The 18,983-nt window shown below is 40.3% G+C and overlaps 1 protein-coding gene across 8 annotated transcripts in view; it reads right to left on the bottom strand.

The window, feature by feature from the left end:
• Positions 1-18,983, bottom strand: part of LOC126262221 (uncharacterized) — a 499,774-nt gene that overhangs the window by 218,677 nt on the left and 262,114 nt on the right. For all 8 annotated transcript variants that reach the window (XM_049958664.1, XM_049958660.1, XM_049958662.1 and 5 more), the window contains 3 exons: positions 9,315-9,495; positions 6,204-6,536; positions 3,910-4,218 (listed from right to left, as the gene is read on the bottom strand). In XM_049958664.1, the coding sequence (XP_049814621.1) occupies positions 3,910-4,218; positions 6,204-6,536; positions 9,315-9,495 (823 nt within the window). The remainder of the gene's footprint in view (positions 1-3,909; positions 4,219-6,203; positions 6,537-9,314; positions 9,496-18,983) is intronic.

Raw genomic sequence — 18,983 nt, 5'->3', positions numbered from 1 at the left:
CCATCATCATCAGTTGGTTTTTTCCAGTTAATTTTTAATTTCAACAAATAGCATACCAAACGAACAGGGATGCTACAGCAAAAATACATAAAGTGACACACTTCTACAACATTCTGCGTGGTGGGACTGGAGAAATTTTGCCAAGGAAGAAACGAACTGCTTTCATGTTGTGCTACTGAATGCAGCATTATAAAAGTGTACGTACGTGATTGACCATATAGGTATTTAGCCGCTAATCAATCTACAGTATCATTCATTCAATGGCCACGTTATTCAAAATGTATATTTCTCAAAAACCAACAAAATGGGGACTCACAGTTTATGTGATTTTGGATTCATCAAACAGTTGTATTTGCAGTTTTATAACCTATTTTGGCACTATAACAACAGTCACTGATTTGTCCAGACTTGAATTCTTAGGAGAGAGTAGCTCTTCAATTGCTGGCTAATATCAGAAAGGCTACAGGGCAATCAGGGTATCATTTGTACAGTGACCACTTTTACATAGCTGATGAGCCGTTTAAACAGAATGTGTGTCACAGGAACAATCCAGGCCAATTGCAAATACTTTTCAGTTGCAACCAAGAACGGAGTTCTGCGTCTGAATAAACAGGAAATAAAATGCCTCTCAAATAATAAAATTATGGTTCTGGCATGGCAAGATAAATTGTTCTTATGCTTTCTACAAAAGCAAATAATTCAATGTCACTTGTAGAAAGGCGAAACAGAAGGGGAAGGGAAGAAATAATGATCCAAATGTGATTATTGATTATACTTCAAAGATGGGTGTAGTTGTTTGATCTAATCATTTTATTTCGAGTTATGGTTTTCTAACGAAAAGTGGTGGCAACAACTGTACTTCTGGTTGTTGGAGGTAGGACTCATAAACAGCCATTTGCTACACAAGAATCACTGAGAAAAACAACTTGAAAACCTGTCTCACAAACTATTTCGTAAAAGTGTTATAAGAGACATACTTGGTGAAGAAAGAAATCTAGGGCAGAAAAGAGGACGCCATTCAACTTCTGATGACAAGGAACACTTGAATGGACAGTTGCACATTATCAACAAGCTTCGTGGGAACAAACATAAGGACTGTGCTGCGTGTTCAGAGAGGAAAAAAGAAAGGTGGCAGGCGTGAAACTGTCTATTAATACAAAACATGCACACAAAACCCAGCTCTCCACCCTAATGAGTTTTTCAAAAAATATCATAAATTGAAAAGTTTTGTACCGTAATGTTTTGAAATGCATTTAAATGAAAGCGCACTTTTTGTTTTAATGTATATCCTACCTGTTGGTCAGCGGCCTCATTATTTTCACAAAGACCCCATGCAATTCTCTGTGGTGTGGTCATTGCCCAGACAGCGGCAATTTAAATAAGAGTGTGCAGAGCCGCCTTGTGTCTGCCTTACAGAGTGCACAGGGTTAAATGTCTGTTTTTCTATGGGGCATTTTACTTGGCATAGGAGTTGACTGTACCTGCATTGGTCAGATGCTGGGTTTTCATTTGACAGTTGCATCATAAGTTCGAGCTGATTGAGTCCATTCTTCATGGCATGTCCGAGAAGATTGGTCCCAATGATCAATACACCTAACCTTTGACTTCTCTACCACCTTCTGACATATGGGGTCAACATTTATGGTTGCTATTAGTAGTGTACTGACTTCAACATTATTTGCTGCCACATACTGTTGTATCTCTTTCCTCTATTTGGCATGTGAGAGAGGCAAGTTCATTGTGGCTATTTGTCACATGTCTTTCATTCAACTCGTCTCTGTTGCATTCCCTTGATTTGCTGGTACCGCTTGATAAATTCCTCTGCCAATGCAACATCCTTTACCAGAAGACTTTGGTTCATGTCTTCTGAGACTCCTTTCATTAAGTATGAGATTTTGCTGATTTCTGTCATGTTCATATTTACAATTTGATACAATGTGACATAGTACAAAAACATTCTATATGTATGACCATGTCATTTCCCTGTGACTTTGGACCCTGTTTTTCAACTGTTCTTCCACCAGGTGGATTTGGTACTGAATGTTGCTGAACATTTTCTTCAGATGGGTCTGGAATTTATCCCAGCTAATGAACTTTTACACATTTGCCAAACACACCTTGTCATTCCAGTTCTATTGGCAAAGTGGCAGACTTCTTCCAGCCATTTCGTAGGGTCCTGACCAATGTCTCGAGAAAACATTGATGCATACCTGATACGCAGCTGACTTACTGATGTTTTCAAATACATCTGTCTCCTGAATATACGGATCTTAGGACTGACATATTGCTTTTACTCCACTTCCTGTCCACACAGGCAACAACTTTTTTTGTTGGCTAATTGAAAGCAACATGATGCAGATGTTCTGAAGTATCTGGCATCTCCACCAAACAATGTCATGTCAAAAACACAATCAAGACCAAATCTGAAGGCAGAGTCATCAGTGAAGTATATCATTCACAATAAAGCAACTTTATTAATTACACCAACCTACAATCAGAACAGAACTGAACTCCTGGCCAGAGTGGGCAGCTATCTATGCAAACACAGAATGTTCCCGAATATACAAATGTTATAAACCTGAGACACTTCAAGAATGTTCCAGAAACTATAAATACTAAATAACAATTTCTGGAGGTTGGGTCTCAACTGGCAACCCACGGCATATCAACCAATGATGCTAACCACAATGCCACGAACATAGTTAATTAAAATGCTTGGGCCTTATTTGTTTGGATTTTGAATGTCATTAATAACTTCAATATAGTCACTGACAATGTTGGTGCTTGAAGATTTCTTTTTCTTGACCTGAAAATAGGTGTATTTTCATTTTGCTCAAATTATAGACAAGGTGTATTTTTTTTTAAGTAAATAAAGTTTTTAAATATTGCCACTGCAGTCTCACTGTCTGCCGTCTCCGCTGAGAATCTGCATCTATTGGCTACTCACAGACACGATTGTCGAGAAGAACTGAACCCTGTTTACATTTGTTTGTGCTTATTTAATCGTGTCAGTTAATTTGAAAATTCCACTAAATGTCAAAAAGGTGGTGATGATTCATTCTCCGTGTGCAGAAGGCATGACAGCAGTCAAAATTCATCTGCAAATTAATTAAGTTTATGGAGAAAATAATATGAGCAATGAAATGGTAAGAAAAGTGGCTACAGCATTAAATCATTGTGATACTAATGTTTAATAATAAAGTACGAAATGGGCTACCAACTTTCACCACTGAAGAACTGGTGTAAAAAGCTGACACCCAATCACTTGAGAAAACAGATGTTAGAACAAGTGACTACCTGTGCTTGAAAAAATATTTTGGTGGACCGTGCTATGACAATGATGGTGTAAAAAAAGTCATCTAGCAGCAGTTGGCAAATCAGGTGGCAAATTTTTTATGAGTATAGAGTTCAGAAATTGGTCAGCAGACTGATGTGAAGGCCTTCATGTAATCATAAAATTGTTTTTAAAAATTTAAAACACATGCCTCATTATGTATATGTATATGAAAGATTATCTATAGTTTCAAGAGTAATTTACTTCTTCCATTGGTTCAGCAGAAAATGGGGATACTGCCACCCTGTGTCAGAAAAATTTGGAAATTGGAATATAACACGAAAAAAAGTGTTTCGAAGACACTGAAATGTGCCAAAAATATGTACAATTTTTCACACTAGTTGGCACAGTAATTGCAGCACGCCACTCTGCATAACACGCATAATCTTCCTGTAAGAAAATTAAATCATAATCATGTATTTACATAAAATCACAAGTGTCTCACTAATTAAAAGCACTACAACCCACAAGTTTCCACTGCAAGCATAATATAAGTTGCTACGTAACTTCGATGAGCCTAAGTTCTGCAACTCCCCTGCCAGTTATCCCACTATACATGCAATCTATCAGCTTACGAGGAGGCCACCGCCACTGCCGCCACCCATCGGTCTGCGTGGGCTGTCCTCTTGGTCGGGCCTCTCCTTGGCCAATCTCTGCCCTACATAAGCGCTGCCTGCCGCCTGCCGTCTCAACTCGTACTCCAGCTCTCTGAAACTGTCTGATGCAGCCTGCTGCTGCTGCTGTTGCTGTTGTGTGTGATTCACAGAATTTTCTGGTGGACACTTAAAGAACTCCTCCAGTACTTTCCGCGTTTCAGAAAACTCGTACAAGTAGTCGAAGGCTCCTGTCCCTGTACCATCTCCTCCACTACTGCCAGTTTCTGTCTGAAAATCAAAGAGGAAAAATTACTATATATTCAGCAGAAACTTTGCATAAGTGCCTTGCTTATCCACTTATTGAATACAATATTTTTATTTTCGCAAATACTGGTTCAGCAGACTATACAATTGCAAACTGTTACTGATCAGATTTGTGAAATGCATTTCTACATAACTTGGCAAAAACACAGGAGAGGAATCGAGGGGTAGCAGACAGGCAAGGGAGGGGAGAGGGGGGAAAGGTGAGAGAAGGGGTGTGTGTGTGGGGAGGGGAGGGGGAGGAGGAAAAAGAAAGAGAGAGAGAGAGAGAGAGAGAGAGAGAGAGAGAGAGCGAACCATAAAGTTTTGTAAGTATTCAAGTACAGTTTTTGAAGCGCTACTAACATTATGCTAGTATTTCTACAGTTCATTTGAGGAAAAATTGATTCTTAACCCTTTGCCCTTTGACTGCTATGTGTGATACTTCACAGCCATGCCTATACTGCAGTATCACCCATCTCACCAAGCACTGTGTTGAACACTTCTGACATCTCACTATTTCTCAGCTTTCCTACTCAGTCTGTAAGCATGGTATGCATCTAGAAGAAGCTGATGGAAATACTCTGAGAATTTTGTCTTTAGAATCCAGTAAAGCCTTTAAGATCACAATGTGCAAAACATATAACTGAACTTTTCATAATTATGTGTACCAATGTCACCAAACAGGCTTATAAAAGCAACATGTTCAATTAGTCATCAATCAGAAATGTATCCTAAATCATAAATGCATCACAAAGGTTACTTCTTATCTTTTGGATCAAATTCTTAAGGAAAGCAAGCACAATATATTCAAACTGAAAGAAAATGGACATATGAATAATAATTAACAATAATAGGGCTCAATACAAAACCTGTTTCAAGAATTAATCAATGGAAAAGCCAGGATGGGATGTAAAAATATTAGAGAAGGAAAGTTGCTACTCACCATACAGCGCAGACACTGAGTCACGATAGGCAGAACAAAATGATTTACACAATTACAGCTTTCAGCCATTAAGGCCTTTGTCAGCAATATATGCACACACACACACACACACACACGCACACGCACACGCACACGCACACGCACACGCACACGCACACGCACACGCACACGCACACGCACACGCACACGCACACGCACACGCACACGCGCGGAATTAAGAATTCTAATTCAGCTACCTGAGTATATCCCGACTTGATGTGTACTGTGAGCAGCAAGTGCAATGTGTGCAGTGATTCACGATGGGATGTGAATAAATATTGAATGTGAATAAATAATGTACATAAGGCTTGGAATTAAACAGATCAGTAGGTAATTATATGCCTGCTCATTAGTTATCTCTTAATTGTGTTTTATTAGTATAATTCAGGCATATTTATATTACAGTAAAATGATCTGTACATGACTAAACATATAAGTTATGAACTAACGGCTGGTTGTAAGAGCGACACTGAAATTCAACTACAAGATGTTAGCCAAGAATAATGGAAATTTGCCAATAAGAAAACTATCTTTAATTTCATTCAACCCCATGAGCTCTATCATTCCTGAGGAACAAATAATAAAAAGTCAGAATAAAATCAACTGCAGAATACATACTGTAGTTCATGGGGTATGGGGGAGAGAAGTGTGTATTAGTAATCTATATTCTCTGAATACTGTGATCTCAGTTGCAAACAAATGGAAAGCCAGTAGACTACTGAAACACTTAGAAGCTGGAAACACACAGCAATTTGCAATCAGTTTTTGCACCGAGTTAACACAGTGTGCCCTTGTAACCAAATTTGACAAATAAATCATAAAAAAATATAACTTGGCTACAACCAGCCCTCCCCACCACATCTATGAAGCAGTTAATCCTACATATGTCACTGGTAATTGATTGAGTATTTAATTAGGAAGTTCCATAACAGCACCTTTTTATGAAAATGAACAGCATCATGCTGCTGAACAATAGACGCAATCTTACCTCTTGTTCATCTTGCTGCGGCTGTTGTGGTGACTGTTGCTGCTGCGGCTGTTGGGATGATGCCTGTTGCTGCTGTGATGTGAGGATCCTCTGTGGGAAGCCAGGCCTAGGTGGATACACAGAGGGAGAATTGAGCAAGCTCTGTGCACTCGGCAAGCTGACTGAATGTGTTCCATGGCGAGACACGGACGACTGCCTGGGGCCGTAACGCCGAGGAGAACCCTCGTACTGGGCAATTGGCAGACCACCAATCACTCTTGCACCTACAGGACTCCTGTTTCCTCCATCACGTTCTGTAATATCTACTTCCCCTCCTGTCGTCAGAGACGGACTCTACAAATAAATGTTAGTTACTTGACAATTTTCTGAAGAAAGACAAATTCATTTTGTAGTAACTAATTATTACAAGACCTTCTTTATGGTTCATAAAAGTGATATTACTTCAAATTACTCTACAAAACACTGAGAAAGATACTGAGCTTAAGTTCTTTAATGTAGTAAAGACTTCCCTAATAAAAATGCATCAGGTGAGGTGAATGGTATGTGACACTGAAGTATCACTGGAGGTCAAGATAGACTGACTGCTCAGATTCTACAAGGACCTACCCTAAGCACATAGCATGCAACTGTGGAGAAGAGAAGCCATAATGCTTCTACATCGTGAAGGCAGATCACATTGTTTTGGCAATGTAGCCTGCATTTTACGAAAACTTTCCTCTACGTACACAATTAGTCTTACGTCTTACCTATCATACAAATTTTCGAACTACACAGAAGAGCCAAACACGTCCACCTGCTTCGTAGCCATTTGGAACCCAATACAGTAGCAATTCTGTATGATACGAATCCAACAGGTTCTTGGTAGGTTTTCAGATATATGTATCACAAAACATCTAAGCATAGGCCACACAGTTCTAAATTACACTCCATCTGGTTCAGATCAGACAAATTTTGGTGAGCAAGAATCAGCATCAGTTCAATATCTTGCTTCTCAAACCACTGTAGAAAGAATTTGGCTTGTGACACAGTCAGTCATCTTACTGGAAGATAATGTACACAAAGTCCACAGCTGTCATGATGGCTTAGATCACTACCACAGGTGTCACTGAATTCCAGGTGAATTTCCGTCCCCTCCTAAAGTGGTGTTCCATCACCCACCCTATTTGTATATCATCATAGTCCACCTTTATACGCCACTCCCAGGAATCACATCCCTGTGGAAGATCCAGGTGCAATACCTACCCTATTCAATCGCCCATCATTTGCTATTCCAGTCCTGTCATGGTTTTATGCTGTCCCATCATCAGAGGCCGGGCCACCTGTGAAAGCAGTCATGTCATATACTACCTCTGCTGCAATCACTGCACAGCTCGTGATATTGGTGTGACTACCAACAACTTTCCACCACCAAACTGTGACCAAGAGCAAAGTGGATCATGCTGAGGCACAACATGCAGCAGAACATAACATGCTTAACTTTAAGAAGCTACTTCACAACCCGTGCCATCTGGATTCTCCCCTCCACCACCGGCTTTTCTGAATTGTGCAGATAGGAGTTATCCTTCTTACGAAACATTTTCTATCCTGAATTTATCCTGGCCTCAATCTACAGGCCACTCCTTCCACCCAAAAGTTTTCACTCTTTCTGTCCTGTCATTACCTCCTCCCAATTCATATCCCCCACCCTCAATGTGCACCGCTCTTTGCCAATATGCACCCACTGGCCTTTTCGCCTTCTCTGCTACTCTCCTTTTCCACTCCCCCTCCCCAATCCTCCTGACAGTTCACCTGGAAGCCTTGTCCACCAAGGTCTAGTCCCTGCATACTGCCAGGGACTGCTCACTTCTTTCCACACATTCTTATCCTGCTATCCTCCTTCCCCTCCCCACTGCAGATTGCTGCTTCCATTTGACACAGTTTCATTTTGGACAAAGCGGCCAGAGGTGGTGGTCTCATGAGCACGAGGTGCACTTCCTTGTGTGAGTGCGTAAGTGTTTCCTTTCTGAAGGAGGTTTTGGCTGAAAGCTCTGTAAGCACTAGTATTTCATTTGTGTCTGCAACTCAATGTGTCATCTTTATGATGAGTGCTAATGTATCGTTTTTGTAACTTTGTTGATATTCCAACCTGGACTTTCCACTGTCTGAGACAAAACTGGAATATCAACAGATTGTCTTTCAAAACATAGGTTGTCAACTGCTTACATCCAGTTCGTATGTGGACAGCTTTGATCAGGATCAGAAGTATCTTTCCTTTGTCTACCTAATCTGCTTCTGGCATAAAAAATATTTAACAACACATATAAACATCACCTATGTTTCTTTTGAATGTAGTTCTACTTTTTTTAGTGTAAATATATTTTGTTTTCATCGTAATTAAGCCTTGATATAATGTAAAATAATATATGTGATCAAAACTTAGATGTCACTTTTTCTTTGGACCAGCCCCCTTGTAAAATTGTATGATGCACCCAAAATTCCCAGTTAGAAGTGCATTGTTTCTACTGCAAGTTTTGGACCTTTTCTGCATCTCACTGTTGTGCATCCCAACTTGTATTGTACATCTTCACAATATATTACAATTTCCAGCAATTCATAAAACTGATTGTTTTGTTTATCATTTCTGACCCAGACATTTTATCTTGAGTCATTTAATATCTGCCCCTCTTTTATCTGATAACAGTTTCTGAATGGCATGTTTGAAGACACTGGACCTAATTCCTTCCTTCCTTCGCTGAAAGCAGCTGTAAAAATCTGATCTCACACCTTATGAAAAAAAAAAAAAATGCGACAATAACAATTCTAAAATTTAAAATAAGCTTAAAGAGATTATTATGGCTAGCTTATCCTATTTTACTGCAGATGTTTTATTTAGAACTTGTACTGTGAAGAATTACTTCATTACATTGGTTTTTTTCCCCAGTTATATAAAATCTTCAGGATGTAACTACATTCAAACACAAATTACATGGAACACTTTGAAATGAACCCTTTCACATCGCAACATATATCACGCAAGTAACCGAGAGAAAATTTTTACTACCTCAACTTTAATAAGAGAACTGCAGCAGTAACAGAATAAGAAGACTTCAATTGTAGCGGTCAGTGACTAACCTGGAAGTAGTGCAGTGTTGGACCCGTATTGTCAACTTGCTCTTGCCAGCTCTCACCTATATCATCGAAGACCACTACTTCAGCTGGACTGTGTCGAACACGCCGCACTTCTGATGAGAACACTGTCTCTGTCATGTCTCCATCGTCACCATCCACACTAGGTACTGTACTTCTGCCATTCCTGAGGAGTCAAGAGCCAAATGAATTGGGTAAGGGACTATGAAACTTTGTCTTATTTACTGCACTAACAGGAACTCACTCACAGAAGAGTAATTCACGTGAAACAAATATCTCTCTCTATGTGGTAAATATCAATTATGGCAGATTGATGGTAGACTTTAAGTGGCTACAATGCCAGTACGTGCAAGGAAAAAAGATAGGCCTGTCATTGAGGATGAGGCCATCAGAAAGTGGTCACATCAGATTGGACAAGGGCACAAAAGGAAAGTAGCACTCCGCACTGGCTTCAGAGGGATAGCACGAAGTATCTACAACCGGATGACTTTTCTGATACAACAGTAATAAATTACATACGCAAATCTTTCTCATGAAACAATCTATCAATTAATGAAACCCATTTCAAAATCCTGACAGTTATTCCTCAGATTACCTTCACATAGACAGAAAAATGTAGTAGGGCTCTTTAATTTACAAGATGTATAGATTCACTGTGTGTGTTCCAAAGGAACCACCCTGTCAGTTGGTTTAATCTGTGTGTATTGATTACAGGAGTGCATACGTTCACAACAATGATGAGAGAGACATTTTAAGAGTGCAATGGGTCTCAGTCTACTTACTTTGCAACGAAGTTGTTCTGGAAAACAAAGCTTTTCATCAAATTCAGTTTAAATGCGAGAATACATATCTTAAATGCAAGTCTCCCTCTCAGCAGATACCATGTATGAGTCAACAGGCAACTCTTAGTTATCAATAATGGAACAGACCCTAATTACACTGGTGGCATTTAATTTCAATCTTACATTATTATACATCACTGATCAGACAAAAATGACAGTAAAATGGGACACCAAACTAATAATGAATTCTTTGCCTCTCAAATTAAACAAGCTTTTTAAAAATGGAAAAAAAAACACCCACCCACGCACGCGAGAGACAGACAGACAGACAGAGAGAACTTTCACAACTAGAACTTTCACAACTAATGAATGTCACTAGACTCCACAATGTGTGTGTTTATGGGTGATCAAACTAGACATACTCAGATGACTTACAATAATTTTTGTAACTAATTTCAAACATCGGCACATGAAATTATACTCTAAATAAGAAAACATCTAAAGCTAATATCTGAAGCCGTTCAACTGCTGTAGAGTATCATGTATTGAAATGCTTATGTACATATTGTTTTACTTTTTGAATGTGCCGTAAACTTTTTAAAAATCTCCAAATTTTTTTACAGCTACTCAGATACTGGTAAAATACATGCACACAAACAACAAATTAACAATTGTGACACTTCTACAACTTGATAAAATTTTGAGCAAAGCATTTTGGTTTGAACAGTACAGTCTGAATTTTTTATCATGTGCCTATATACCACAACTACCTCTGCAGTCCATTCACAATTCTCACTTTGAATGATCCAACCAAGTCTCTCATTGGTGGCTTTTAATGCACTGTATCTTGCAGTCTGGGTTGGAGGAGGTGAAGTACTCTGGATTTGAGAACCCAGTTGTCAGTATGCTTGAGCTAGAACGAACTGCCCCATTAAATAGTTCTGGTTCTGGGGCAGAAGCCAATGAAATGGCTTATAATTGTTTTAGTGAAAGTCTGGTGTCTCCTTTTACTGTGCTGCCTGTGTGTTTTTACTGTCTGTTATGTGAAATCACTTCAGTTGAAATTATTGGATAAGATTATTCTAATCACTGCATGCACAGAGACATTCAAACAATCGTTCTTCCCATGCTCCATATGTGATTGAAACAAGAAGAAATCGTAATAACTGGTACAGTGGGACATATGCTTTGTCATGCACCTCACAGTGGTTTGCATAGTATAGATGCAGATGTAGACACAGAGTTGATCTCTGGGTGGTTTTTATATTGTTGTGTATGTGCTATGAAAATAAGCTACTTCGAAGCACCGACATATTGAGGATCTCTTGTAAACGCAGTTACAGACTTATCACACTTCATGCTTTTCATACTCTAACTTGTGCACTACAAATGTATACTGTTTCAAAGCTACACCACGATGGTTATTTAACGTGTGTCTTTTTTGTATAAACTGTTATAGTTAAATATCAAATAAAATAATATTTGGTTACAGCTTCTAGACATTTGTACACATTGTATACTATAACTTAACTGCTGTTGTCACGTTGAGGTTACAGTGTAACTGATAGCGTCATGCGCTATAAAGCTACAGGTGGCAGGTTCATGCCCAGCTACCTGCTTTTTTTTAATGTTTTCTAAAAGAATCTGGGAGTCCTTTTTAATTTAATGTGTGTATGATCTGCAACACCAAATGTTCTTTACTATAAATGAGAGTGTTCTCCATCCAAGAAAGAGTTAGTTTGATTTTGTGAATGTGCCAGGGAAAATGGACCAACGAAATTCAAGACTGCCATCTACATCACTGGCTGATTCCCTTGCAGTTCAGTGCAGTTTGTAGTACAAAGAGAACAACATGGCTGGAATACATGTGTGTCTTAATAGACTACCAGTGCTTATATAAAAACAAAAGTAAGAATCATCACAGAAAAATGCGTCAGACCAAACCTGCTGACTTCAAAAGGAATTTAAAACGAACTTTTTAAATATGCAGCTGGTGTACAACATGGAAAGTAGCAAGTGAGAAAGAACATTGGGAGTGGAGGTGCGGCAGACGATAAGGTATTTTACTATTAAAACATCCTCCTCATCCCGTCTTAAGTCTCACCTGACCCAGGGTTCCGGACGACTTTTCCCAACTCCATCCATTTTCCTAAACCTTACCGGTCCTTTTCCTTCACCCCTCTTCCTTTCCGTTCAACACTTGTGCCAGAAGAATGAGTTACTGGTTCCAAAAGCTTGCAAATTTTAATACCTTTTGTACGAGTTTTCTCCTGCCACTGCTTGTTGAGTATATTTTATATCCATCGAATTATGTTATATTTACTATTAATACTGCATTTTATGATATAATTGTTGCCAAAAGTGATTTGTGGTACATTTTGTTTGTCATTGTCAATTACAGCACATGTAGTGTTTCTCAACAAGAAATTTGCTGTTCAAACCATCAATGAGTCCAGTATCTTCTTCGCAATTTTCTCTGCCCCTCTTCAACAACTGCTAACGGAGATAACTCAGCAATTTTATGTGCATCCATTTTCATAAAAAATTGAGTGATTTGCATCCAATGCAGCCAACAACTTCTGCTGGAGAGCACTGTGGTGATAAATCATGTCAAGGAGATGCTCTGTGAGACATGGCAGGTAAATTGAGATAAGAAAAACATCCCATTTGAGGATGACTTCACCACTGCCAAATTGCACATTACAAAACAGCACAACTGTCTTACGCAAATTAGGCCCACTGTAAAAATGCATTTAAAGAGTTGATAGTTCTCAGTGCACCATCAAGCTACATCCACCAGCCCTTTATTCGCAGTAGCAGTAGCAGTAGCAGCAGCAGCAGCAGCAGCAGCAGCAGCAGGTACAATAATAATAATAATAATAATAATAATAATAATAATAACGCTAAGCTCTCTTCACAATAATGGAATAAACGATAGACTTGACTTGAAAAACACAAATAAATCGAAGAAAAAGCTGCCAACAGTATTTTCTCCCAGGGAACCAAATGCCACAATAAAATGCTGAAGGGAATTGAGAGATAACTAAAACTAACATTTCGAAGTTAGTCAGTTAATGCATACCCTTTAAATAATATACACTATGGAAGATACTTAACACAAAGTAAATAGGCTATTGGTGAAAAAGTTTGGGTTGGTAAAAATTAAAGACAAAACACCTGTCGTACCACAGTTTGTTTTATAAGAACAATGCAGGTTACACGAAAGCTAATGAAGTTCAAGATGAGCACAGGCTGACATATGAAGCCAAAGGTGGTGAAGGGTTCACGGCCATTGGGAACATGGCAGGTAGCATGAAGTTAAGCTGCTGGAGCAGTAGCCGAAAGCATACTCAGGGATGTAACAGAGAAAAAGGGCACAAGCCTACTGGCAGTGAAGGGAATCATTGAAAAAGAGGGCATAGGATGGGTGGCCAGACATGGAAGACTAGTGTCATGTGCATTCACTGAGGAGGACATCAGGCTGGTATGACAGTGGTATTTCGGCAGCTTCTGAATAGAGATTCTCAACCACACTAGTGTAAACAGTGCCAATGGCCAAATGCATTCCACAATGGTGGATAGTGTTAAGACAGCAAAAGATGGATGGACATGCAGATGAATAAACAAAACACCCTTAGTCTAGTTTTGAAAAGACAAGGGATCAGTACAAATGGAGGAGGGGGGTCTGATCTAAGTACCGCTTAGGATATGTAGGGCACTGAGGAACCAGGTGCAGTGTACAGCTAGGTAAGACACATGGGATGACCAAGGAAAGTTTCCTATCAAGCACGAGCCCCAGGAATTTCGTAGTTTTCGTGAACAGAAGAGCAACAGGTTCAAAATGTAAAGATGGAGGAAGAAACCCATTGCACCACCAAAAATTCAATCAAAAAGTTTTGTCAGTAGAAAAACGCAAGCCACTGTTGCTGCTCCACAAGTAAAGATGATTGAGACATCACTGAAGACTCTGCTCAAGGGGACAAGTCTGTGGGGAACTGCAATAGGTTGCAAAGTCATCAACGAAAAGGGAGCTGGAGATACCTGATGAGAGAAAGTCCATAACTGGGATAATGGCAATAGCAAAGAGGACAACACTCAGGACTGACCCTTGAGGCATCCTGTTCTCCAGGCTAAAGATGTCTGACAAGGCCAAACCCACACATACCTTGAAAACTCATCTTTTAAAAATTCCTGAAGGAAATCTGACATGTGGCCTGAGACGCCCGAATGTATAGAGTATGTAGGATACCTGTCTTCCAAGAGGTACCTTATGCTTTCTCCAAATCAAAAAATATGGCCTTAGTCTTGTATTTCCACAGAAAACCATTCACAACACAGGTTGATGAAGTGATGAGATGGTCAACTGCAGTATGGAATCCTTGAAATCTACACTCTACAGTGATTAGTAGACTGCAAGACTTGCCACGATATCAGCCAGCCATGAATCACATGTTGCATCACCGTGCAAAAACAGCTGGTAACGGAAATGGGGCAGTAGCTCTAAGAAAGGTGTTTGTCCTTATAGAGCTTAGACGTAGGTATGAGACTTGTTTCATGCCAGAGTCTTGAAAACATACCATCTGTCCAAATGTGATTGCACATATGAAGAAGAAAGTGCTTGCCGGAATGAAAGGTGCTGCAACTTCTGAATGTGAACAACATCCGGCCCTGGGACAGAAGATTGGGCTGAAGTGAGAGTATAGTCCGGCTCCCGCATAGTACAGGCAACATTGAAGCATTCAAGACTCAGAGGAGGAAGATATCACTAGAGCCTCCTCCATTCATTTCCCAGGAGGAAGGTGGGGTTGATACTTGATGGAACTCAAAATCTCCGCAACGTAGTGGCCCAAGGTGTTGGAGATAGCAATAGGGTCTACAATGACATCGACTACTATGGTCAGGCCAGAAATCTGGGAATGAACCTTGGTCCTAGAGAGATGACGGAGGTTGCCACATACGACAGAAGAGGCAACGAAACTGTTAAAAGAACTAGTAAATAAAATCCAGCTACCTTTTCTTTTCTATCCCGAAGAATGGAACGACACTGTGGATGCCAGTGTTTATAACGAATATAGTTTGCCATCATAGGATGATGGTTGAAAACAGGGGGAGTACATCTCCATGGGCAAATTGCAATGCAGCATGCCTCACTCCACCAGGTGCTGGGACACAGTGCGATGAAGATGAAGTGTGAGGTACGGAGCGTTCTACAGCAGTAAGGGTAACATTTGTAATGTAATAATCACAACTGGCGAAATGATGTTCATCAAAGGTCGGCAGGAAGGGGTAAACCCTCCAGTCAACTTTAAAAAGCTGCCATTTGGGTTTACACACAGATGGGGTTGGAGTCAGCAAACGGACAGTGCACAGGAAATTGTCACTCGCATATGTGTCAGAGAGAAGGGACCACTTGAGACAACAGGCACACTGGGTAGTGCAGAATGAGAGATCCAAATGGTAATAAGTGTGTGTAGAGTCTCAAAGGAACATGGGTGATCCAGTGTTAATGCAGATGACGTTGAGTTGATTGAGAAGGTCAGCCAAGAGGGAACCTCGGACAGGTTCTCAAAGAGCACCAAAAAGGATGATAGACATTAAAGTAGACAAGCAGCAAAAAGGTATGAGGGAGCTGACCAATAAGCTCGAGTAAGTCTGCTCTGGTGACCGTGAACAACAGAGGGACATAGAAATTACAAAGAGAAAAGGTGAAATGAAGATGAAAAATGGGGACTGCAGCAGCTTGCAGCTGGGTGTTCAGTGATATGGTATGGTATGGCTACAGGGGTCATCCCAGATGAGCAGCACAACTCCCCCACGAGATGGAATGCTGTCCCTGGAGCAAAGTCAAAGCAGACCAGAAACAAACGCGACAGGTCAAAGAGGTCATGAAGAAGATTTTTTTTTTCCTTGGAGGCAGAAAACAACCTGATGCTGCAGTATTTATATATTTAAAAAAAAAAAGGGGGGGGGGGGGTCAGCCTTAGTTCCTCCTTGTTGGACCTAATGCCACGAATGTTCCATTAGGGAATAGTCGTCGCAGGGAATGGGCCAGAGGGAACAAATGAAAGGTATTCACCTCAGTTTTTGCCGAGTGCCAGCCTTCAGAAACACACTGCTACAGGGTACAGATGCTAGTGAATCCTGATCCCTAAAAATCAGGAGAGGCGTCAGCATTCTCTCAGTGTCGGCCTGTGCATTCCGAGGCAGAAAAATAGCAGGCAGTGCTCAGCAGCAAAATGGAGGTTGGCTGGGTGAGGGTATCACCGTCAAAGAGGATCTCCGAGATGGGGAAGGAGAAGACCGTTTGCCTTGTTCAATTTCCAAAAGTCTTCAGGGTTAGCAGATGAAGACTCAGATGTTTGTTGGCTGGAGGGATGTACAATGTCTTCACAGGAGTGTTCCTTTTGTTCTTTCCAGCCTGCTGATTATGTAGCAGGTGATTTTGCCACAGTGGGTGAAGATTTGGTGGTTTGCTGCGCAACTGTGGGAGGAAAAGACGGAAATGCTACTGTGACACTGGATGATTTTGCAACTGCAGCACTGAATTGGAAGTCTCAAGTCTACATGGTTATGTCCTTCGATGGAGCGAGGCATAGCAGAACAGTACTGTAAGTGCCGGATGGTGAAATGCAGGGCCTTCAACTAGCCAAAAACTTGCAAACAACAGGATAGGGTAGGGTAGGGTAGGGTACTTTCTCTTTCCTCACCTGGATCTCCTGGACTGCCTGCTCACTGAGATACAAGGGACATTCATGGGACGAGCTGCATGGTCGCCATTACAATTGGTACAGTGAGGAGGATGAGGCGGGCCATTGCCCTCATGAGCATCTCTACCACAAATAACACAGTTAGCAGTGTTTTGACATGATGCGCGAATGTGGTTATAATGATGACAGTGGTAGCAACGCATCCGGTTTGAAGCATACGGTCAGGCCATGATGACTTCAAACCCTGCCTTAATCTCTGATGGAAGCAATACTCGATCAAATGTGAGAAAAGAATGCGCTTAGGCACTAAGTCTGCATCAAGCTGTTTCATTAGCCAATGGACCTCAATGATGCCCTGATCAGAGAGAAGTTTGGATTTCTCCCCAAGTTGGACTATCAAGCAGCTGAGTGTAAATAATGCCATGTCAGAATTCAGTGTACAACAGGCTTCAACATGAACAGGATAGCCACGGAGGAACAAAGCTGGAAGAAATTATTGGGTTTGAGAATCACAATTTGTCTCCAGAAGTAAAGTCCCATTACATAGGCAAGAGCAGGATTTCAAAGCACCTGAAACTGCATCAACACTTTTCTGGATAATAAACGGATCAGTCATAGCAGAAGACTGACCTCCTTCCGTATGTGATACCACGAGGAACACAGGTGCAACTGGGTGTCTTTCAATCTTTAGCCTCATTCCATTTACATTTAGTAGTCACAGGCTGAGATGGTGATTGCTTCAGTGTTAAAAAATCCTTCATGATTCCCAGACACACTGATGGCACACCTCTTCCAGCTGGGGGACCCCTCGAAGGGGCGGCTCACCTGCCTTAGAAGATCGTTCACACCTCACGTCACACCACCTTTACTCCTGACAGAGGCACCAATTGGCAATTGGGAAGGTAACAGCTCAGGCAATTTCCCCTCCCTGTGCCTGACCTGTATTGGGGAGTGTGTAGAAACCCTATATGTGTTAATTTGGAGCTGTGTATTACACAATACCCACTCACATTTTATGTGCCAAACGCTTGGGCTAGTTTTCAGAAATGCACAGGGAAGAAGAAGAGACAAAGTGAATCAAATGCCACAGCAGAGGATGAGAAGGAGATGGAGAATGAAGAAAGAAAGAAAGAAATAAAAAATAGATGAGGGACTGTGCTGATGCCAGGCTATCGAACCTTCAAACCACATTCCGAAAAATATCCAAGACATGTTCCCCACAGAAGGGGAAAATAATAGCTGGAGTATAGACATGAAGCAGAGAAAGGGAAGAGGTGCTGCAAATGCTGGGCCCCATAGTAGCCAAGCACAAACTCACCAAAGAGTGGTGAGCCCTCTGGGGGGGAACCAGATCAATGCTCCCCTCCAGATATACTTCATGTGACTGATGTAGAATCTACAAAGTGTCCTACATCCAGTGGGCATACAGCAAGTCAAAAAAGTTCATTTGAAGGCTTGAACTAAATGGGGATCTAAATTCTACTGACAACATTTTGCAGTAGTTGCATTTTTCTTTTTGTTTACTACAACTTTTAATTTTCTAATTCAAAAGAGATTTATATATTTAAGACATATTACATTGTGCTTAATCACTTTAAATCTATGAATTAATCATGAGCAGTTAAAAAATGGAGAAGTTACAAAATCTGTTCAGTCCTACATCCACAGTATTTAACCTAAAATTGACCTAAGGGACTTACAGCCCTTTTTATGGATAATATGTAATCATGGAATAGATATTGGTTACCTATTCTTGGTTATGATGATATCACAATGAAACTGGTAATACACAAACTTGCGTGTTTTTAAGTAAAATCCAGGCTTATTAACACAATATTATTGGAATACATTAATACAATCACAATGGAATAATAAAATAATTCTGAACATAACTTGAATTTTAAGATTTGATGCATTCATAAAATGTTTTGTCTTCAGGTTTTACCAACAATTCAATTACAGTCATTAAATCGGCCTTATCATCGTCTGTGATATGTGATTTGCAGAACAACTGGCTCTGATACTTTCTTATTGGTCAAACCTTTCTTGAAGGTCAAACGTTTCTTGAAATCACTAATTTCAATCCACTGTTTGAGTATACTGAAAATCATTTAACCAGTATTTTGCCAGGTTTATTACCCGTAACCAGTTTTGTAATGTTAACT

Source organism: Schistocerca nitens, chromosome 6 (genome assembly GCF_023898315.1).
Source record: "Schistocerca nitens isolate TAMUIC-IGC-003100 chromosome 6, iqSchNite1.1, whole genome shotgun sequence".
Taxonomy (NCBI): domain Eukaryota; kingdom Metazoa; phylum Arthropoda; class Insecta; order Orthoptera; family Acrididae; genus Schistocerca; species Schistocerca nitens.
The sequence above is the reverse complement of the archived record's forward strand: the minus strand, read 5'-3'. Positions and strand labels throughout refer to the sequence as shown.